The sequence below is a fragment of the Coptis chinensis genome, chromosome 6 (assembly GCF_015680905.1).
Source record: "Coptis chinensis isolate HL-2020 chromosome 6, ASM1568090v1, whole genome shotgun sequence".
Taxonomy (NCBI): Eukaryota; Viridiplantae; Streptophyta; class Magnoliopsida; order Ranunculales; family Ranunculaceae; genus Coptis; species Coptis chinensis.
Window position 1 is genome coordinate 9,849,181 of NC_141461.1, and position 23,841 is coordinate 9,873,021.

The window sequence follows — 23,841 nt, forward strand, 5'->3', positions numbered from 1 at the left end:
TGTAAACTTTTCTAAACGGGGCACCCTGACCCAATTTCTTGATTGTTAATTTGCCTTTGTTATTCTTCCCTAGTCTAACTAAATGATTGAATTTATAGAGAAATAAAGTGACCGAGTTGGTTAACAAATAAACATCGTAGTAAAGAAGGCAAAAAATTGTGGCCTACTGATTCGCCGATTCAAGTTATGGATTGCCCCCAACAAGAATCATCGTATGCCCATAGTCCCAATACTTTTAAAGTTTCTATAAAGTATTGACTCATTATGAGGACTATAATATCAATTATGTTTTCAGGGTGGACTGTGCAATTTATGTATGCAAGTTCATGCAATGGTCATATAAAAAAAACAATGCCTTCTTATTCACAACAAGCAATTGTGGAGAAAAAAATTCAAAAAGCTTATGCAAAGTTGACATACAAGATCCTGTCTGACAAGAAAAGAAGTTGGAGCTTAAAGCCTAAATAAAATGCGGTGATTGGAAAGGAAGAATGAATCACTTGAAACTGAGTGTTTCAATTTTGGATTTCAAGTTTAGTTTATAATGTATGTGAATTTGAAAGTTTGGAATTACTGTAAATTGTTCCACTAGAAATTTGATTCCTACATCGATGCTTCTGACAAACACACAATTTGCTGTTATACTAGGGAATCATTTTGATCTGCCGCGGACTTTATCATTGTTTATATAGGATCTGCTGCATTTCTTTGCAATTAAAAGATAATTGCTGGCATTCTTGAATAATCTATAAGCTACCAACGTATAGCTAGCTAATATACACAAAGAAGACAATTAACTCAATGAGAAAATATCCTACATTCCAATGCTACGTTAAAACTATACATGTTTACTTACAATACCTACAAATATCGTTGCAATACTTTGAAAAGCTTCACATTTATTTTTCTTTATCTCAGCACGAATTCAAACTATAAATCAAAAGTAATGGAGGTCAAAAACAAGCTATGCATTTCAAAATGATAAGCAACATGACAGAGCCATTGCTAATCCCCAAACCCACTAAACACCCATAAATCCTAAACACTAAACCCTAAACCAACTAAATCCTAGACCCTAAACTCTAAACCTAGTAAACAATAAACCCTTCAGCACCTAGACAATGCTCTGCAATTCACATTTTTTGCTGCACATTTTAAAATGAATTCACAGCTTCTTGTTGTGCATATAAAAACACTAAACCACATTTTAAAATGTGATTCCCAAATTTTGTAATTTTTAAAACAAAGACTTCATAGTTTAACCCTAAAGCCCTAAAAACTTAACCTTAAACTACCTAATCAGTAAACCCAAAATCATTTACTTTGAACCCTACACCCTAAATACCTAAACCATATACTTCAATTCACAAATTTTGCTATGCATTTGAAGATGCAAATTACAATATTTGCACTGCATTTTAAAATACACTGTGCAGGTCTTGGTGCAAATAATTCGTAATTCAAAATTAACATCGTCAAGAGTAACCAAAATTTGACAACTCTCGCAATTTTCTTAAAGTATATGAACATAAACAAGAAACAAACTTTAATAATAAAATAATATAACACCAATCAATTGATATAACAAATCCCATATAGAAAGAAATATAACAAATAATACATAAATGTTAATAAATTGACTAAGATATTTCTACAGGACAAGTAGCACGATTATGATAAACCTTTTGATTGCACCTACTGCACTTGCGAAGCTTCCTAATTTTCGCACCCTTACTCTCTATTCTTTTGTTCCTTCTACGGGAGTTCTCCTAGTTTCAGGGGGCAAAATATGAGCACCTTTATTCACCTCTAGCGGCTTCTCATAATCATGAACCGGCTCAATGGCATGTGAGTACGACTCACGAAATGCATTCACTAAAAAATATGAATCACAGAACTTATAAACATTTTCACCAATCTCAAAATGCGTTGTAAAGCATGCGCACAAGGGAACCCTTGAATAAGCCAACGTCCACAACTGCACCTAAAACAACTCAAATCAACACAGTGAGACCGCTCAGAGTGAACTTAAAACACAAAATCAGATGATTTTGTCACTTTCCATGTCCGACCTACAATAATGTTTTGAGCCAACACCTTCTCCATTTTAGGACACAGCTTAGAACTCCATCCCCTACATTTTTCGCGACGCTTAGACATCGTATCCATAATCTTAATACGAATTTTATCAACCATTGATGTAACCGACATGTATCGTTCAGCAGTGATCCAAGAATTGAAACATTCAGCAATATTCGAACACATCTCTCTGTACCTTATTCAAAAAGAAAATTTTACTAATAAATAATTAAATTAGATAATTAAAAAAAATAAGAAACAAAATCAAATAGTAGAATATTAAAATGTACCCAAATAGCAATACTTAACATGATTAAGTAGTATAAAAAACATAATTACAATAATAGAAATAAGTACCTATTTCCCGATAAATATGCATTAGCCCAATTCTCAAATGGCACATCATCATTCAAATAATTATAAACTCCACTGCTAATAACAAGTCTCAAAACCTCCATGGCTTTCACAAATTCATAATGAGTTGCAGCATAAGCACAATCTGTAAACAACTTCTTAATGTAGGAACGCCTTGTATCCATGCTTGAGACTTTTGATACTTCATTCTTTTTTAGATGCTAAAGGCAGAAACTATGGTATGAATCAGGAAAAACCTTTGGGATATATGTAACCAGCCCATGATGCCTATCAGAAAAAAAAAAAAAAAAATATATGTAATTCTCCTTTGAGGCGAAACAACCTTCTTCAAATTCTCTAAAAACCACTCCCAATTTGCGTCATTCTCTGAAACTATTATTACAAAGGCCAATGGAAATATCCCTAAGTTAAGAATTGAAATACTTAGTAGCAATCATTTAAGTAACAACACAAAAAAAAAAGTAAATAATTTGATGCTCAAATATTAAAGCAAAATTACATACTATTTAACTAAAACATCTATAAAATGAATTTTGAACATACCTTGATCAGCATTTTTCGATGTTGCTGATAACAAACAACCCTTGTATTTCGCCTTCAAAAAAGTGCCATCCGAGCAAACCATAGGACGGCAATAATTAAACCCATGAATACATGCCTCAAATGATATAAAAAGTCTAGCAAACTGGCGTGTATTCTTGTCCAACTCCAACTGAATATGACTACCAGGGTTGGTTCTCTGTAAAGCATCAGTATACCATTCCAACAGTGTATAAGAAAAAGCATCATCCCCATATACCTCCTTCATAGCCAATTCTTTACCTATGTACGCATAATAATAAGTCAAATCCAATCCATAATCTCTTTTGAATTCTTTTATTATGTCTTTGGGTTTCAACAACGGGTTGTCCTTCACTTAATCAATAATAATACTCTTCGCAAGTTGACTCATCATCCTAGGATTCAATGAATCCTTAAAACTAGCACCACATGTATGATTAGGTTCCATTTTAGTAATTTCAAATAATTGGGTAATCTTAAACCTCGCAGTTGCACGAATTCTCCAAGGACACCCCATCTCCATATAGTTACCACAAACCGCCGTCACTAAATAGGGGTTATTCTTTCTCAGCTTGTAAACAAATCCTTTCTCATTGCAATATTTCAATAAAATATTCCTAAATTCAACCACACCACCAGAAATTTTTTGTCCAACCCCAGTAATCAATGTTGCCCACAAACTAGATTTCAAAGGTTTGCATACTTCCGGAGTTGGTGCAAACAACATGCTACAATTCTCAACCTCATCACAAATCAAATTTTGAATTGAGTCATCCAAACCAACAAAAATCTTAAAAGATGAAATTTCTTTTGCACAAAGAAATAAAGCTAATGATTGTAACTCTGAATCAGTATCAATTGAAGATTTTTTCTCATCACGAATAAAATAAAACTTACAAGCCAATGGGGTAACATCTCTCCATTTATCATATATGTTGCGTTTTAGTGCGCTAACTGTAGAATCCAACCCAATACGAATAAGTGTATCATACAGATATGATATCATAGCAAAAACATGATTATCCTTTTGGAATTGCATGTGTATCATTTGTATATGAAATCAAAGACAACTCAGTATTTTCCATTTCAACTGCACGGAAAAAAAAACATTCTTATTATGTCTGTATGAAATATGAGTGAATTAACAATTCAAAACAATTCCATTTCAACACAATATGCACTTATATGAAATATGAGTGAATAACAATATAATGCATTTTAAAATGAGAAAAGAGTCTGACCTTATTATATCGGAGTACTGACGGAATTTCTAAACACTGAGATTGTAGAAGAAATAAATTAGAAATAAAAAGAAGGAATTTAAGTGAAGAATATGAATCAGAGAAACTGTGAAGTAGTTTTTTTTTTTTTTTTTTTCCTATGAAAAGCAGTTAAAGGGTAAAAAAGAGAAGACGGAAAAGTCTGAAAAAAAAGGTTTCGCGGGGTCTAGGGTCATATCCCCAAATTCGATTTTTTTTAAAAAATAACGACTTTTAGTAATGAAAATAACCAAAATGGTATTAAAACCCAAAAATAATACTTCCAGGTCTTTAAAACTAATTTTATTTTTTTCTTGAATTTCGAATCGCCTACCAGACGACCAGAATGATAATGACAAGGAAACTTGTCTTGGCTTATAGAGCTTACGCACACTTAGCATGACAACCTTAAAAGTTATTGTAAGTGTATCCAAATCCCATTTGCTCAGAAATTTTAAGCCTTTTCTTTCGGAGTCGTAAACAAACTTCATGAGCCTGATATCAAAAGCCATCGTGCCGAAGACACGGATAATTAATTTATACAGGTCTTAACTAACAAAAAACAGGTGTACAATAGCATTCCATATGCCTACTATCACACAAACAAAAAAAAATAGTAGTAGGTAGAACTAGGAACTTCTCTCTAAAATGGTAGCAGTTAGAGCCTACTGTAAAGTATATGCCTTCCGTCAAAAATGTAAAGCCAACTTGTTTGAGTTGCACAACTGCCAAGCAATCCACGCACATACTACTTGAGCCCATTTAACAGCTCGTAGACGCCTAGACCATTCTGGTGTGGCTATTGCAGCGGGCATACAGACCACTATAGGGTATTAACAAAGTCATCGGAGGATGCAAATGCAAATTTACCATTCCTCAATTTGTTGGCACCTAAATCCTGTCAGTTCATGGTTTCAAGTTCATGTCTTACTAGTTCTATAACTGATTTGTGGTTCTGGTTCCAAGAAGGGAATGGTGCATATCGATTGGTAGGCTTGAGTGCTTGGCACAAGATGAGTCTTGCACTTATATTGCTGCCGAAGCAGCCTCGGCAACGGTCAAGCGCAAAATTTTCCGCTACATACAATGAATATGTGCATAGAAATTATTAATTATAAGAGTTGCTTCGAAGTTCGGATACAATGCTGAATTGCTGATATTGGTTTAGAGAACTGATTTCTTTCTATTAATTTAAATGAAATATATACCGGTGAAGGGCTTATTTATGGTACAGCTGCGGGCCATACATGGGTAGGCAATACATCATCCTTCATCGGACTTTATTCGATCAAATAACAAATAGAATGAAGAATTATATAAAAAAAAAATACAAAGCTTTGACCACGAACAAGGATTATCTCAGAGCAAATCCTCCACTCTACTTTCCTAGGCCGAGTCCTGCACTTACAAACAGCTATCAGGAGATATAGCACCCACTTTGTTTTATATACTGGTATGCATGTCAGGATTCTATGTACACATACACAATTCTGGCCATTAGTACCTTCTAATGAAATCGAAATTTTTGCAATATTCTGAGTACACCCATATAAAATAATTACTACAAATTCTGGAAAAAAAGAAACGTATGTACTTACAAATTCCTACAGGGAGCTACTAAATACATACATGAACATTCTATGCACTAACAAATGTCTATGAGACTATGAGAAGCTTTACCTCTCCGTGTTGGAAGGCTGATTTCCTCCAAATGCCATGTTAGTGTTACAAAACTGAGATCATGTCGTGGGCCTTATCATTGTTGATAGACCACGCCCAATGGGAACTCCGGGATGTACACTATCCGATTCTAACTCTTCCAAGGATTCTGGATAGTAGAAACAAATGCATAGATGAGAATGGGTTCAGAAAAAGCCCAATCAAATTCGACACTAGTGGAAAAGAGGGAAAAAAATTGCCACAAAAGAGAGAACAAACAAATAATGTTTCACATTTCAAGCAGATCAAGTCACCCAGATCATTTTCCATAAGTGCAACTGTATTTCAAACTTAAGAGAGGACCAGGATGCTATGTGTATAAGACCTTGTCTATTTATCGCTTATATAGGATTAGTAAACTGAGAGAAACAGCTCACCGCTGTGCACTCGAATTTTACTCTACATAAAACTACACCCTACAATCCTTGCTTGTATTTGATAATTTCAAATAGCAAATACCAAGCCCAATCAGCTGAATATATGATGGCAATTGGTGATAGATTACCCGAATTTGGTAGATGAATGGATCGTGCAATGTACTAGCCCTGTTAAGTTAACAATAACAATTTTCAAGATATTAAGGGAAGTTTGTTTTTGCTACTTATAAGTGCTTACTAATTATTCTCAATGTAAGTGGTGGACCACTTCTTTTTTCGAAAGTTTGTTTTTCAGTTACTTATAAATAGTAGACCCTTTATTTTGGTATATTTTGCTACTTATAAGTGCCAAAAGCCCAAAAAGTGTAAGTAGGAAAACTTGACTTACAGAAACTTATAAGTAGTAAGCACTTAAGTAGCAGAAAAACAAATTGCTAAAATTTAACATCTCTTGAAATAAGTGGGAGAAATTAAGTCAAATTTGGGTGACTTTTGTAAGATTACCAAAATTTGAAGTGGCTGGTTTTAAGTTCAGACTTCAGAACAATTTCACTCAGTTCACCAAACATTCATTCGAACTTTCAGTTCAGTCAGTTCAACATTCATATATTGAATTCAGAACTCAAAGTTTTATCCAATGATGGCTAAGCTAAAGAGATGCAACTCTGTAGTTGTTAGTGGAAACAGGCCTGCCTGAGACCCGACGACTCCAATGCATGAAAACAAAGAATCCTCATCTACCTTCAAGAATTCATATGCAAGGTATACATCCTCGATTGTAGCAACTTCATAAAGTAAAGGCATTTCTTTAATGCACGCTATATCCTGGTATAAGTGCACAAACGTGTTTTCAAACAGATCAGTGACAATAAGTATGGCAGGCAAACTAAATTTTATACTTTCTTCATTTTACAATCTATGCTACTAAGCTACTAGATGCCAGCTAGTTTAGTCGGTAGAGTTTGTGGGAATAACAAAGGCAAAGGGGGGAGCACGAAGGATGGATGGTTGAAGTGGAGGTCGACTGATGAACTCCAATCAAGTTGAGAAAGCAAGTTTTGTAAAGATGATAGCAACAATGGAGGATAAGTTTTAGCAACCAAGAAACACGTCCACAGACTTGGGTAGCAGAGATGAGATGTTGATGGAGTGGAGTACATCGAAGATAGCCCCAATAGGTGATCAACCAAGAATAAGTAGAGCTAGGATTCGCTTGTGAACATAGACAAATAAATCTCCAAGTGAAGTCAAATTATGCTTGACGATTCTTAAAGAGTAGAGGACCAACCTACCAAAGAGATGACCAGAAGGGATAGTTGAGATCGTGAGAGATATAACATTACCACAATAAACATAATTGAGTGGATGAAAAGGTTCAGGCCTAGAATATAAACTATAAAGTAAGCGGCGTCTGAGCCTCATCAAGTAGATTATATATTTCAATCGATGGATTGTCCTTAGAACAGTGCAAAACATGATATACAAATAAACACAGATAGCAAAGAGCATTGAATATCTCCTATACCTTCCTTGGAACAGAAGTGGCCTGTAAGTGAGAGAGTAATCCAAGCCAATAAGCGTTTGACTTGATTTCAGCTTCATGTCTCATCAGAAGAGTTCATTTCGCCTGCAACATTTGCAAGAGAAGCACTGTGAGAGTACATCTCTATTGATATAAGGACCAAAAGACCTAGCGGATTCAAACACAATGCTCAACGATTAGAAAACAAAATTTTGATCAGTCCTTAATTTGGATGCTACCATCCCCTACAGAACTGAAACTAGCATCACATAAGGAATGGAGAAAAAACTTCCCGAGTGGATGGAGAAAAACTAACCCTGTCCAATTCCCTCTGGGTGATCTTGTTGCTATGCAGACCTCTAAGAACGTTCTTGCACGCATCAACAGATTTGTAGACCTGAAATTAAGACCAGGCCTTAGAAATAGTAGTGAAGTGAAAAAAGAAAAATGGAAATGGGTATAATATAACAATGTTATGAATTGCAATAAGTGCAAACCTTGGCAGGAGTTGATGTTACCGATACCACATACCACCCAAGCTTCAGCCTATCAAACAGGCTCAATTCAAAGGACACATCATACGTTAATCCTAAAGAATCTCGAACTGTCGTAAACAGCCTGCGCAGCAAAACAAGGCATTTTAAATAATCAATAGTAATAATAAACCACAGGGGCTTGCGTAACTTGTTCCAAAGAAGTTTTTGACAATAATTACAGTTCCTGCACATTTATACAGTTCCAATGAATTGGGGAAAGAATAAAAAAGAGAAAAAGAAAAAGAAAATTCATACAACCATATTCAAATGTTGTGAAAAGATAAGGACAATTAATTCTACTTTGTCATTTTCAATTGCAATTTGTTTATTATGAAACAGCAGAGAAGATTTCTAAAAAGCAATTTGTAAAAACATCTCTGCCACCCTAACTGGATGCTGATAAAATGACAGACTAAAGGAAGTTCACTTCATATTTCTCTCAATTGAAACAGTAAAGAATATGTTCTAACTTCAATACGCTTCCACAGGACTAAACAAATACTCTCGTTGTAGTCTTACAAGGCAGTGTTGGTATAATTAGTACTTTCAGTAGCTAAACGTAAGCTACATAAAGTAAAAGAATCACCAAAAGGTTTGAATAGCTGAATCTAATGAGAAAATGTTCTAGAACTTACACTCGTGTATAAGTCTATTACCATGGACCCATACTAATAGACACTAAAAAAAACTTAACATTTTTAGCTGCAGTGGTTACCGAGAATTTATGATCTCTGCCAACAGCCCCAATGTGATGCCGAAGAATAATGGATGACCACGAAGATTTATTTGTGAATCATTCTTGAGCAAGTCACTGGAATTCAATTGTTCATCTGTAAAGCAACCAAAGGGTTTTTTAAGCTTTTCGTAATATGATAGAAGTTGTCTTTGCTGGGAACAAATTTGATTCCTTCAAAACCCAAAGCAAAACAACAAAGTCCATCAGTAACATCTAATGAACTTAATGATTCATCTTACATACTTAGAAGACAACAGTTGGTCGTCCACAACCAATGTCTCCTACCGATCCAAAAAAAGAAAAAGAAAAAAACAGTATCTCCTGGATGTGAGTAGTAGCTTACCATTTCCACGCAAACTACTGTTTACAGAATCAAAAAGATCTTGTCCGTCAGTTGTAAAGCCCCAACGGTTTGGTGCCGGTCCAGCAATATAAGCACATTCCCTCTCATCAGTATCTTTCAAGAATACCTGGCAATTAAAAAAGTTATCCTGATATAAGTCGTATAACAATAAAGAAATTACCCTGAGACCACAATAACACCATGTAGTTCTTTGGAATTTGAATCGTTGAACATATGAGTTGTTAGAGTTCTACGGGACAGTTGGGACATTTCCCACCAAAGGGTCCCCACGACCCAAACATTCTTATGTTTCTATCATGCAAACCTTACTATTTTCCTATATAAAGATGCGTGAGAGAAGGCTGAAATCAATCAAGGGCCATACTCTCTTTTTTTCCAAAATTGAACATACGACAACCATGTTTCTTTAGAGATTCAGAATATGACAATGATGCTAATAATTTTTTTTTTTTTGATAATTAATGCTAATAAATATTAATTCTACTAGCTCCGGTTTCTTACTTGTTGAGACTGAAGATCAGATGGTGAAGGTCGAAACATGATTGGATCGAATCCATGCACTTGCTCAGCACTTCTTGCGGTAATTGTCCCCAGATAATCCAGAATGCAAGATTCAATTTCATCCTCTGTAAAATCTCCCACAATACCCACCTGAAAGAAGACATTGATGGGGATCAAGGAAACAAAGGGGGATATATAGTTTTGAGATGTTTCTGAGATACCTCCATATTATCACCGAAAAATTGATTCATGACAGCACTTTTCACAGTCTGTAGCGATAAGTTCTCTAATGACTGTGGTGTAGGCTCAACAAACCGCTCGTCTCCATTCAACATTGCTACCATGAGCTAGTGAGCAGTCGATAGTTCTAAGCTTTTAGGAATGGACCGATATATGATAAATATAGTTGTCTCGCTCTATCAAATGCAACATCCAGCCAAACACTATGCTGCAGAGCAATGATAGACATTATAAGGAGCAACACAACAACATATGCTAATTTCGTCAAATAAACACAATGCGTCCAAAGTGTGTTTGTGTATAAGAGCCTCGAATGATTACTCAAAACAAGTAGAAAGTTTAATCGTCAGTTTAGATAGACGCTGCCAATTGTGCACCTTTGAATGATTTAAGGTGTGCTTGGCTTTCTCAAAGGAAATATGGAGGTTGACACTGGATTTTAAAAAGTCCAGATGGTGTATATATTATGTAATAGATTATGTGTATATATTCATGGTGACTTTTTTGCATTGTCTTATGCAGGTATAATTTAATGGCGTCTTCCATATACATCTTAAACACGATATAAACAAGAAGGAATTAAAAAGTAACTCATGGCATGTGTGAGGGACAGAAGATGTTATCAAATAAAAGTACTAATAACAGTCAGAAGTTATTAATTAAATCATCTTACCTCAAGTACCATATGAAGTAGTTGGAATTATCTCTCAAGTTCTAATGAGAAAAGTTCTAAATCCTGATTTCCCCAAGTTGAAACCTTAGTCCCACATCGGGTGCTTGAATGTGTTTCTGACACTAAATAAGTCAATTTGTCACAGTAAGTTTCGCCGAGCTGGGTAGCGCCTGCTTGTAACCTTAGTGGGGCATCAAATTTGATGGATTGTTAGGGGCGTGGGCCTATTAAGCGCGTAGTGATTCGACCCTGTATTTGCCGGGCCCACCCGAAAGGGGGCATTTATTGTGATGTACGAAATCTCTTAGGCTATGCAGCGAGATGGGCACCTCGGTCCTAATTAAACAGTCAACATTTTTATTTGTTGAATTACTAATACATTCAATAATGATCTACTACTCTTGTTGCCCCTTATTATCCTGCCCACACTCTATAAGTTTTTAGATCTACCATATCATAAATTAGATCCAAAGGTTAGTATTACTCTTGGGAGGCCCACACTGTCCTTTTTATTAGATAGATAAAATTATATTCTTTATAGCTTTTATAATCAAATGAATTATTGTGAATTGTTAGATATGTTTTTGTTCTCAAGCACTCTCTCCCATCTATAAAAATCAAATTTGCAAATCCAACCGGTAAAAAAATGGGTTAAAAGTTCAATTTCGTAAACAATATATGTATATATATATATATATATATATATATACGGTTTGTCTAGAGTGCCACCCTTATCTCACTCTCCTCTTGAACCGTCGGATCCACCTCAAGATCTCATGATCTAACACTTCAAATTCTAACCAATCAAGTGGGGGTAAAAACGTATTTTCTTTCTCATCTTCTCAAAAAAAGAAGAAAAAAAAACAGATCTACCAAAAAAAAAGAGGGATCGACTAATCTGAGGGATCTACAAAAACAACCAACCTGACTTTGCTTTTGGAGTGTCGTTACACATCTCATCTTCTCAAAAACAAAAGAAAAAAAAAACAGATCTACAAATATAAATCAGTTCCTTAAGCTTTCCACCCCGGAATTGTTATTAAGGTTTGGTCGTGGATTTGTTTAGTACCGGTTATTAATCTTTGGTGTTGTGGTGGTATTCAAGCAAGAATACATATATTGCTTTGTCAGATTTGATTTCCATCTCGTGCGACTCTTCTTTTGCTGCATGCCTTCACTGGGTATGTGAACTTACTGGTCTAATTCACCACATCTAATTTAAGAAATGTTTTCCGTTTATGTTGTTAGGTTCTAAAAGGTTATTTTTGTTGCAAATGTATATTTGGTGGCTCAATGCGCCAAGCGTTGAAATCAAAAGGATAGAAGCGACTGATACTTCCTTTTTCCTCGATAGCATTTCATATATCTTTAACTTATATTAAACCTGAACCTTATTCGTAATAAAATTAAACCCGGTAATATTCTTTTTGTTTTAAGAATGAAAATTTGCTTATGAAGTGGATGTGATTTAACTTGCATCTATGTCATATGACTAGAAGCAACAACTAATAACCGATAGAAATATTGGATTCGAAAGCATTTTGCTTACTGTATTATTTGGAAGATCCAAATGCAATATGACTAGAAGCAACAACTAACCTATCCAATATCCTTGAATACTCGACACCACCCCTATTTGTATTAGCTTTAGAGTCGTTTTAACTGCTGCAACTGTGCAGCTACTCTTATGCTTAGCAGTTCAAGGAGCTAAATGTGTTTAATTAGGTGTTGGTGCAAGTCCAGTTCAAGGAGCTAAATGTGTTTAATTAGGTGTTAGCATATTTGATGAACTCTGTCAGAGTTCGGTGAAGTAGCACATTCGGTGAACTCTGTCAGAGTTCGGTGAAGTAGCATATCCGGTGAACTCTGTCAGAGTTCGGTAAACAGTTGAACCAAGCGTTTTAAACCTTATAGTGAGCTTGGTTAACGCTTGGTTCAACTGTTTATGAACTTAGACAAGTAAACAAGTATGAATTGGGTATGAAACAAGTTTTGAACTCTGTCAGAGTTCTAAATTCTGTCAGAGTTCGGTGAACTCTGTCAGAGTTTTGAATTCTGTCAGAGTTTTTGAACTCGTCGAGTTTTAAATTACGTGAAGTTCGGTGAACTCGTCGAGTTTTAAATTCTGTCGAGTTTTGAATTCTGTCGAGTTCTAAATTCGTCGAGTTCGTGAATTCATCGAGTTTTGAATTACGTCGAAGTTCGGTGAATTTCGTCGAGTTCTAAATTCTGTCGAGTTCGGTGAATTCTGTCGAGTTCTAAATTCCGAAGTTCGGTGAATTCTGTCGAGTTCTAAATTGGCCGAAGTTCGGTGAATTTCGTCGAGTTTTGAATTTCTGTCGAGTTTTGAACTCTGTCAGAGTTCTAAATTCTGTCAGAGTTTTGAATTCTGTCAGAGTTCTAAATTCTGTCAGAGTTCGGTGAACTCTGTCAGAGTTTTAAATTCTGTCAGAGTTTTGAATTCAGTCAGAGTTTTGAACTCTGTCAGAGTTCGGTGAATTCTGTCAGAGTTTTAAATTCTGTCAGAGTTCTAAATTCTGTCAGAGTTCGGTGAATTCTGTCAGAGTTTTGAATTCTGTTAGAGTTTTGAACTCTGTCAGAGTTCTAAATTCTGTCAGAGTTCGGTGAAGTAGCATATTTGGTTAACTCTGTCAGAGTTTTGATGTTTAAGTTATTTACACTGTTTAAGTACATTGGGATTTTTGACTGTTTAAGTTATTTATATTTTTAATTTTTTCGATTTATAGAAATGGAGACAGAGACATCAATGTTATGTTTATCCAAGTTCAAAATAAATAAATCATTAAATCAAACAATGAAGTTATGAACTTATTGTCTCTCCCGCCGATATCACTAGATTTTTATTTGAGGCCATATCGATTTGATGCTTCGCTTGCTTGATTCAAAATAAATATATAGCTCTGTTTCGTAACTGTTCTATCTTTCTATCTTTTATATATATATATATATAATGTTATGTTTGATTCAATTTAGTTTTTGAGTTAGAGACTTAAGATCGAAAGTATCGACAGTTGTTCCCTTTGATTAGGGGGTGGTCATCGAGTCGAAAGTTGCGGAGTATTGGCATGCTCGATTCGCTCGTGAGTTTTCGAAATCGAAGTTCGAGCCGAGGTCAAACTCAATGTCGAAAACTCCACTTTGTGCTCAAACTCGACTTCGATTTGAATTATAATTAGCTCGAGCTCACTTTCGACTCGACTCGTTTTACAAAACGAGCTCGAGTGAAGCTCGACCGCCGAGCTCGAGACTCGTAGGTCATGAGCTTGCATCCGAAAACAAAGGGCATATATATTCAAAATTGTTGAATAAACCCCATTTTGTATGATTTAAGTACAAAAATTCCAAAAACGTAACCAAGGTCCGATTCTAAGTCACGCAAGAACTAGTGCTTACACCGGCGGTTTGTCGTTGCCTTAAAAGTTACGAACTACAAGTAAAGAGAGTCCCCGGGAACTTGATGAGGATTATATTCGCTTTAGCTAGGTCTTGCGGACATACCAAAGATGGGGGGATGAAAACAAAAGAGGGAAAGAGTCGCCTTACTTTCGGTTGAAGCGCCAAGCCTTAGTAAAACAAGATGTGATTTGATCTCAACCTCGATCTCTATAGTTACTCATCACACTACAAAAGACCAATCTCTTGTTACTAATATTATTCGTAATCCGGGACCACATCATTTATGTGCGGCCTCGCCAAGAAGGGGTACTACCTCCACAACATCCCTCAAGCGAGGGTAGGTGGTAGTTTGGCTTAGCTTTACCCCCAACCCGCATCAACTTATATCTAATTTAGGCAGGGGCCGGTAGGTGCGAAAAGTCGCCTTTTCGGGGACATGCTTTGTTGAAGACATCTCTATACCCATTCAGAGTGAAGGGCCTAGTAGCTCCTCCTCCTTGGAGATAAGTATCTTGATTGAGATAGGCGCAGTCCTTGTAGAATTGGTTGGTAGCAGTCCTCGTAGCTAGGCATGAAGGATCGAATCTCTTCTTGTTGACAGGACTTCTTCCCTCGCTTCCTCACCCTAGAGAGAGCAAGATCTTCCTCCTACGGTAGGTTTATAGGAAGTTAGGATAGATTCTAACCTATTAGATGTAGCCATCCGGCTCTTCCCGTAATCCAAGATTGCAACTATCGAGAGAGCGTAAGAAAGGAAAAAGAAGTAAGAAAGGGTATGCAAGCAAGGAGAATCTCTATCTTCCCTATAGTCCGTTGTAGTATGTAGCTTCATTTCCTTCGCATCTATTCTAGAAGGAGATGCAAACTATCTTCCTATGGATTTTCGCTTCTTCTTTCCTCTCATTAGTTATTGCCCCGTAAGCTCTCTAAGGTGGTTATTCCTTCTTAAATGGATGTTCCTAGTGAGTTGTAGTACTTAGATTAACTTCCTTGAGTTTGTTTGTAGTTTCTCTTTTTAAGTTTATAACAGATAAGGAAAGACAAGAATGTATTAGATTGGGCTTTCCCTTTTGGGAAGTAGGATGTAGCCTCACTTCCGTAACTAGCTTGCAGCCTCTCTAAGGGGAGTGAAGCGAGGTCCCTCCTCTATCTAGAGGGGGAGCGTAACGCCTAAGAGTATGATCTACTTTTTCTTTTGATAGCTCGATAGTGAAACCTCGAGGCAAGTAGCTAACCTGCGAAGTGCTTTCGATTCAAATAGCCCCTGGTTTCTCATTCAAGAGTATCTTAAAGCGAAGTTCCGTTAAGGCGGCGAGGCCAGTTTGTTCGTGTTGGAGAGAGCCGACCGTCGCCATGCTTCTTAGATCGAGTCAACGCCTATTTTTTTATACCTATGTTATCTAGGAATCGAGATTCCGCTTTAACATTTATCACTTTCGCTTATGAGTCGGGGTAGACAAATGTTCCATCCATCTGGATTTTGTACGGCAATGACCAAGTATAGTCCCATTCGAATTAAGAGGAATGACGATGTTAGGCGACCCTATTTCTTATCTTGTCTTGGAAGGTCATTTTGCTAGGGCGATGGAAGTTGCCAAGAGTTACGTTCACCATGGCGGAGTGATCCTCTTCCTATTGATCAAAAGCGCCTTACCGGTTTAGAATTCTATTCTAAGGGCACCCCCAAAGATCTCAACCGATTAGGGCAGGCTTTCAAAGAAATAATCGAACTTCGCCCAAGCAGGCTTTCAAAGTTGGTTTATTGATGCTTGATGACATACCTTGATTGCTAGCGGCAGTATTCCACAAAGCTTTAAAGGCTTTGAAAAAGTCCCACCCCTTAATAAAAGCTTATGGCCTAAGAAATTCTTTTAAGTTTAGATGTTGTAAAATTTCAACTCACACGCATGCATAAACTATAAGAGGTTACCCCGACTTGCTAGTTTTCGAATCACGATGTCTTATATTGTCTTTCTCTTATGCCGCTCGACTATTTTCGTTTTACAAATGTGCTTCTTTTTCGATGTTCATTATCTCCATGGCGGCTTTAAAGTTTTACATGAGTCGCTCTCGCAAAGTTTTCCTAGTCGATTTCGCATGCTTGAATTAGATTGGGTTTTTTGTTAGTGTGTGGAGGGGATTTAATAGAGGAGTATAGTTTGCCTAGATACATGCACACCTTAGATATAGATTGGCATGCACACCGCCTTTATTTCGTTCTTTGTTTTTCACGTTGGTATTGCAACAATTTGAATTAGTTGAATGTCTTATTTTTAACTCCTATTTATTTTGTAGCAATGCCTCGAACAAAGAATCTGAATGTGAAGAATGCAGCAAAAAGTGTTTTCACGGGTGCTAAGAAGTTGTTAGGTAGGGGGAGTAGTAGTTCGGGTCGCGATGAGGAGCCTGAGAAAAAGAGAGGAAGGAGAACAACCACTTCGGCATCAGTTCGTAGAGGGGATCGGAAAGCGGATGATCCCAGTAATGTTGTAAGTGGTGTAGAGTTAGGAAATCAAAAGAGAAGAAAGGGGACAGAGATGAGTGATGTAGATGTAGATGTAGATGTAGATTTAGATTTAGATGTAGATGTAGATGTAGATGACCATGACGTAAATATGGATCGTGGGAAGAGTGTAGTTCTAAGTCATGCTAATAGTGAAGAAGAGGGTGTTGATGATGCAGAAGAGGAGACTGACGAGGAGGAAGAGGACGCGGAGGAGGAGAAGGATGACGAGGATGACGATGAAGTCCATGTACCTGTACCTCCAGTGAATATTGTGAGAAAGTCTAACAATGACTTGGAGTTCAAGAGAGGTGTTTATGGAGGTGGCCCTTGTGTGTCACATCCGTTGTATGACTATGCAAAGGCACGCGGGCTCGCTGATGTTTGGGAGGGGCGGTAATATTATCATATAGTGTCTATTAGTATTTAAATTTTGTATTACGAAACTTGTGCATACATTAATACTAAGTTTTTGTTGTTTTAGGCGGAGCGAGGGGTGTTGAAGTGCCATGGGCACCTCAACAAGTTGGTACAATGGGATATCAGAGGAGAGTGTTCAGACTGTTCTACTTTTCACGCGGAGCTTCAAAGGACCGGCTTATGTGCTTCGTCTTAGGTGTATACAGCATCGATCCCGTGTTGGTCTCTCGTTTGTGGAGAGGTGGCATCCGAGACCAACACGCTTCATATGCCGTGGGGCGAGATGACAATCATGTTGGACGATGTTTCCCAACTCTTAGGAGTTCCGATCAGAGGCAAAGCAGTGACTGGGGACACTGATTTGACCTTGGAACAAACAAAAAGACTCCTCCACAAAAATCTTGGCATACCCATGGATAAGATAGATCCGGAGATGAAATCCAATAAGTTCACTTCCAAAGTTAGGATGGATTTCTTGATGAAGCAATTTGCTGGGAAGGTAAGAGATGAAGATTTACGTGATGAAAATGGGGTTGTTGTGAAGAAGGCGTCAACCCAAAAAGAGGTGCAGTTTGCTGTGAGAGCTTATCTGTTATTTTTCTTTGGATGTACCGTCTTCACCGACACGTCTGGAACTGCAGTTCCCATTTGTTATCTGAGACCGCTTCGAAATTTGCCGAGATCGAGAGACTACGGCGTGGGGTGCTTTACCGGGCTACTTGTACGTGGTCTTGGGACGCCACAAGTGCCAAGGTGAAGGGTGTTTCGTGCTATTTCACTCTCCTACGTATTAGTTTTTTGTTTCTCTTTTCAATGTCAATTTTATCTATCTATTACAATATTAACTCGGTGTCTATATTAATGTAGGCATGGATTTATGAGTACTTCCTTAAGAAAACCGTGCCATACCCAAATGAGGACTATCATTTGAGCATGTCCCGCGCTAATAGGTACTTTCGTTACTCGGTCTTTTTTTGCTGCTAGCACAACAAATGCATTGAAGTATACCCGAGCCACCATTGATAATATGACTTGTACCGATGTAAGCATTTTTGTATGTAAATAGTTTTATTTATTAATTAATATTATTAGTATGTGATTAATGATTAATTTCCTCGATCATATGCTATTTGACAAAGTTGAATGGTATCCCTATGTTGAAGTCCGAGCTACACGGCCCGGATTGAAATAGCATTTTTCGAGGGATTTATATGCTTTCTTGATAATGTCGAAAGCATAAATGTTGTTCATGGGTTGTGCGTCGGTTGGGTCATATGCGCTTTGTACCCTCGGATCCCCAAAAACCAAAGACTTCGACGAACTACTTCCTGACGCTGGTATGATGTGAAATTTAATATCAAGTCTTCCCATCGGAGTAATTGGCGTAATCACTTGATTCAACTTGAACAACGCGGACCCATTCCGCCTTATCCATGGGAGTGTGTTAGTAGATACATGAGTTGGTACGAAAACAATAGTCATATTCGAATGATAAACCCCGATCATCTTAGTCACTACTCCCTACGAGTCTTCCATATCATAATCAAAGTGAGTTAATATCTTACAACGTTAATTTTGTTTTGTTTTGTTTTGGTATTTTATAAATGTAAATGTATATACTAATGTAGTTTTGTGTTTTAATTTTGACAAAGACACCCGTCGTCGATGAAATTTCTCGCTTGCTCAATCAAGGCCCGCAATTGGGATCACTCAAGATTCCAGAGGGATGCACGTAACAAGTTCATGGAGGCATACAATTTGACCCGGTGCAAGTTCATTGGGCGGACGATATCGTGAAGGAGCATAGGATTTAGGTATGTTGAGTTTGGTTAGTTTAGGGTTTTAGTGGTTAGTTTGGTTAGTTTACCTCCTTTTATCTTGTGTTGGGACGAAAAGTTGGAAATGGAAATGGTTTGTTTGTGTTAGTTGAGATGATGCGGGAGTGTTTATTGGCATTTGAGATGATGCCGGTTTTGCTTTTACTTTTCAGTTTGTGTTAGTTGAGATGATGCGGGAGTGTTTATTGGCATTTGAGATGATGCGGGTTTTGCTTTTACTTTTCAGTTTGTGGTTAGTTGAGATGATGCAGGAGTGTTTATTGGCATTTGTCTTTCTTTGTTCTTTTGAGAGTTGATCATGACTTAAGTTCAAAAGTTTTCCAAATCAATGAGGTTTCTAGATTTGGTGTTGGATTTGACATATGTGGTACTATTTATACTGATTCATGTGTTTTTATTGGGGGGTAATTAGGCAAATGGTGGTGGCGGAAGATGGTGAACATGAGGAAGCAAGTGGAGATGTTAGTTTTTCTCATCATACCTTAATAAAGCAGTTTTGATTTAACTTTGCTTGACCGATCCGCTTTATTCAATTTTTTTTTGTTTTGCGGAAGGAGATAAAGTCGAAAGTTAGATTGGAAATCTCTTTGTAGTAAAAAAATGTTATGTTAGGACTCTTTTGTAAGTGCAAGTTGTTGATATGTAGCAACTTAGCTTTATGTTCAGTAATTCAGACAATGTATTTCACATGGCAATGTATAGCTTTATGTTCAAGAATTCGCATAATGTAATTCGCATAATGTATTTCACATTGTTGAAATATGAAATGATAGTGATCTTGCTTTGGACTTGTCATTCTTTTTCATGTTCACTTAAGATCCTAGGGTTTCATGTATTTCATGTCACATTGCCTTTGGTTATGTTTCGCTATTAGCGGTGCATTGATTTTAATAGGACGTCTGGCCGATGGAGTAAACAGTTATACTACTTACCCGTATCGCTATGTGCTTTGCTTAGATCTCAGTTTATATCCATTCAATGGCTCTTCTTGTGCTCTCCGACAATTTGGCGATTTTAATTTGTCACATCGGCATCTCTATTAATAATCTAATGCAGAACATTGTCCCAATATTATCTCTAATGTCCCAATGTTATCTCTATTAGTATCTCTAATGCAGAACACAAAAATCCCAATGTTATTTGCAAAAATCCCAATGTTATTTACCAAAACACAAAAATCTAATGCAGTACGCAATGTTTTTGCCAAAACACAAAAGATCTGTTTTTTTGCCTCTTGAACGGTGGTGGTCACACCAAACGGTGTGGCCATATCGTTTGGATTTGAACTTGCAAAAAAAATGGCGCGGTTCTGTTCAGACTTTGTCCCAAACGCATGGCATGTCCGTTTTGGACTTTGAACTTGCAAAAAATGGCGTTGTTCTGTTTGGACTTAGTCCCAAACGGGCATGGCCACACCGCTTGGTACTAAGTCCAAACGGTGTGGCCATGCCATTTGGGGACAAAGTCAAACAGACCGCCATTTTTTTGCAAGTTCAAAGTCCAAACGGCATGGCCGTGCATCAAGCTTGTTTTAGTCTCAAACGCATGGCATGGCGTTTGAAAAAAAAAATGGCGTGTATGTTTGGACTTAGTCCCAAACGGCATGGCCACACCGTTTGGCCTTAGTACCAAACGGGTGGCCATGCCGCTTGAAACTAAGGCCAAACGGTCGGTCACATGCCGTTTGGGACAAAGTCCAAACAACGCCATTTTGGGACAAAGTTCAAAGTCCAAACGACATGGCGCACCGCTTTGGCCTTAGTTCCAAACGGTGTGGCCATGTCGCTTTGAGACTAAGGCCAAACGGTCCGGCCATGCCGCTTGGACTTTGAACTTGCAAAAAAAATGGCGTGTCTGTTTGGACTTTGTCCCAAACGGCATGGCCACACCGTTTGGACTTAGTCCCAAATGGCATGGCCACATCGTTTGGCCTTAGTACCAAACGGTGTGGCCATGTCGTTTGGAACTAAGGCCAAACGGTCTGGCCATGCCGTTTGGAACTTAGTTCCAAACGGTGTGGCCATGCCGTTTGAGACTAAGGCCAAACGGTTCGGCCACGCCGTTGACTTTGAACTTGCAAAAAATGGCGGTTCCGTTTGGACTTTGTCCCAAACGGCATGGCCACACCGCTTGGACTTAGTACCAAACGCATGATGGCTACACCGCTTGGCCTTAGTACCAAACGGTGTGGCCATGCCGCTTGGGACTAAGTCCAAACGGTGTGGCCATGCCATTTGGGACAAAGTCCAAACAGCATTACCATTTTTTTATCCAAATTAAATCCAAACGATATGGCCGTATTAAGTCCATATCGCTGATGTTGATGTTTTGGCAATTTATCGGTTTGGTTTGTTTGTGTTGATGTTCATTGATGATCATATGAGTTGAGGTAAATTTGTTGTTGACAAACGCTGGCATTATAATCGTGGTATAGTATCCGCATCAATACATCATATCAACTTACGAACAAAATTGCATGTGGGCACGCTTTATGTAACAACAAGAACATTTATAATAAGCACATCAAAATGCTTTATGCAATCCCAAATATTATTGTTCTCAGATACAACATTTAAGCACATCGTAATGAATTAGCAACAAGTATAGCCTCCGTCAAGACCTAGCTTTGGCTTGTTCAAGCCTTTCACTCCAAGTTTCAGCTCTTCAACTTCTCCACCTTCTTTCAACACTTCTCGCTTCTTCTCTCAGCTTTTTTCACGACAATTTCTCCCGCCAGTAGCTAATAACTCAATTTTGACGACTTTCTTCAATGGTGCATAGTCAAGGTGGCAGTGATACCGCGGCATCTTGTGGAACTGTAGAAATCGGAAACACAACCGCAGAATGATGAAAAGATCAAGATCGACCGATGCAAAGTCGAGGGCCGGAAAACGAAACGATGAGTAGGCAGTATTTTTACCTAAAGCAAAGCTTTGCCTCCCGTGATTCTCCATTTCTCCTTGAGCCATACTTCTCTTTTCTACAACATCAATGAGATTAGAACATCAGTCTAATTAAACTCCCCAAATGTAACCTAAACCAAAGAATATTGAACTTTGAAAATAAAAAGGGAGAAAGAAGTTATCAAAAACCGGGTCTATCATTATGATGTTTCCTATCTAGAGCCTAGCTAGCGACAACATTAGATACTATCCAATGGACATAATGATGCAATGGAACACAACCCTCATTACCGCTTCAACTTAACAACACTTGATAAAACTCTAACAAGGCTGCCATATCTAAACCACTCTTAACAAGTCCGGACATCAATGAAGTCCATGACGCCAGATAAAATATCATTAGAACTAGTGAACATTTAGAATCAAAGAGTTTTGAATAAAGCTATACTTACAATCGACATGATTACGATTATTTTTTTTCCTGACAATTTCTCGAGTCATGGTTAGCAATCATCCACATCCGTGACACTTTCTTCCCTGAATTGTTTAGGGCTATCTCTTTGGGGATTTCCATCTATCCGCTTTCTTCTTCCCCTCCCTTTGTTTGAGAAATGTTGGGATTCAAAATCAATAGCTGAAATAAAGACCCAATTAAAATAAATATTTATATCAAATTAAACACCGAATTAAACACTAAATTTATATCAAATTAAACATTCAAATAAAAAACCTCGTGATGTATTAACCGAAGGTATCAAGGCTCTGCAGAATCGAGGCTCAAACTTCTCAAGGCTCCTTTGTAGGAAGTCTCATTAAACTTTGAAATTTCAATAGCCATTTCACCAATCTTTTCAATAAAATATGAATAACCCTCAAAAGTATGCGACGATCGTAGTTTCACTTGAGAAGCAACCTTGATAGAATGAGCCACTCTCAAAGGTTCATTTGAGACATTCCCACCACAAATCCAAAGATCAAACTCCGGCTCTATAAGTGTTAGACTTTTGCATCCACCGCGTCAATCTAAAATGGTTTGGAATCTCTTCAATCTCAGTAAGCATAAAAACCTTTAAGATATGACCACAAAGCAAACCCATAAACCGAAAGTACTTGCATTCGCAGCCTCTCTAAGGTTCCTCTATCGAAACTCACTCTCCAAACAGAATTTCTTCAAATGGTCTCTCCATTTCACCATGTAGCTTCCGGTTCCATACCCGCCAATTTGTTCCCCATCAATTTTGTACTCCATCTTTGCCTTTTCTAGTTGCTCTTTAAATTTATTGAATATTGAGATCGTGATAGACCTTCGTGGCATGCATAAGGATGAAAGCATCGTTAGGCAATATCCGCGAACTATGCTTTCGGTCGCGTAATCGAATCTCTTTCTTTCCTAGCAAGCAAAGCCAAAGACTTCTCATTACCATGTACAAACTGCATAAGCGTGAGTCGCCGAATTGACAAACCGGTCATAATGAGCATTCATCGATTCACTTCGACCCGTCGTGTGCATACCAAAGAAAAAGGTGTCACCGAGATAACAAGGAACCCATTTCTCCCACATTGAATATATCTCACAACCAAGAATTTTCGGACAACTCATACTTCTCAATGATTGTACACCATCTTCTCTCAAAATCAACAATCCTATACTAAAAAGAAATAGTGTTCTTCAACTCGCTTACCAATGTCTCAAATTTGGTAAATGACATCTTCTCTTGAATTTCTGCATAATATGCCAAATACAAGAATGCGATGACGAGTATTAGGAAACACTTTGGCAATGGCTGTTGTCATCGCCTATCCCCGGTCGATGATGAT

The 23,841-nt window shown here is 37.5% G+C and overlaps 2 protein-coding genes across 10 annotated transcripts; both read right to left on the reverse strand.

Moving 5' to 3' along the window:
- Positions 1 to 1,738: 1,738 nt before the first annotated feature.
- On the reverse strand, positions 1,739 to 4,063 carry LOC147491362 (uncharacterized). Its single transcript, XM_086567241.1, has 6 exons — positions 3,388 to 4,063; positions 2,998 to 3,276; positions 2,777 to 2,856; positions 2,437 to 2,654; positions 2,077 to 2,275; positions 1,739 to 1,984 (listed from the first exon to the last, which is right to left on the reverse strand). Exons 1-6 carry the CDS (start codon positions 4,061 to 4,063, stop codon positions 1,739 to 1,741), a joined length of 1,698 nt encoding a protein of 565 aa, XP_086423367.1.
- A 1,374-nt stretch (positions 4,064 to 5,437) lies between these two features.
- On the reverse strand, positions 5,438 to 11,280 carry LOC147491363 (stromal processing peptidase, chloroplastic-like). 9 transcript variants are annotated; one of them, XM_086566528.1, is made up of 10 exons: positions 10,943 to 11,280; positions 10,251 to 10,477; positions 10,030 to 10,179; positions 9,508 to 9,634; positions 9,144 to 9,258; positions 8,390 to 8,612; positions 8,209 to 8,289; positions 7,896 to 8,060; positions 5,955 to 6,102; positions 5,438 to 5,672 (listed from the first exon to the last, which is right to left on the reverse strand). In XM_086566528.1, exons 2-8 carry the CDS (start codon positions 10,371 to 10,373, stop codon positions 8,037 to 8,039), a joined length of 843 nt encoding a protein of 280 aa, XP_086422654.1. In that variant the 5' UTR covers positions 10,374 to 10,477; positions 10,943 to 11,280; the 3' UTR covers positions 5,438 to 5,672; positions 5,955 to 6,102; positions 7,896 to 8,036. The 9 variants fall into 9 exon arrangements, with proteins under 9 accessions (XP_086422654.1, XP_086422655.1, XP_086422658.1 ...); XM_086566529.1 differs by having other exon boundaries at positions 7,896 to 7,997; positions 10,943 to 11,278; XM_086566532.1 differs by having other exon boundaries at positions 7,896 to 7,997; positions 8,390 to 8,510; positions 10,943 to 11,270.
- Between the last annotated feature and the right edge of the window lie 12,561 nt (positions 11,281 to 23,841).

Bases quoted from the DNA above. Each gene is read 5' to 3' on its own strand.
- LOC147491362 (XM_086567241.1), bottom strand. From the start codon at position 4,063: ATGATACACATGCAATTCCAAAAGGATAATCATGTTTTTGCTATGATA. The intron at 2,276-2,436 runs GTACTTATTTCT...TTTTTGAATAAG, and splicing joins GCATATTTATCGGGAAATAG to GTACAGAGAGATGTGTTCGA. The intron at 1,985-2,076 runs GTAGGTCGGACA...GAGTTGTTTTAG, and splicing joins TGTTGGCTCAAAACATTATT to GTGCAGTTGTGGACGTTGGC.
- LOC147491363 (XM_086566528.1), bottom strand. From the start codon at position 10,373: ATGGTAGCAATGTTGAATGGAGACGAGCGGTTTGTTGAGCCTACACCA. The intron at 10,180-10,250 runs GTATCTCAGAAA...GTCTTCTTTCAG, and splicing joins TTTTCGGTGATAATATGGAG to GTGGGTATTGTGGGAGATTT. The intron at 9,635-10,029 runs GTAAGAAACCGG...TTTAATTGCCAG, and splicing joins CTGATCTTCAGTCTCAACAA to GTATTCTTGAAAGATACTGA.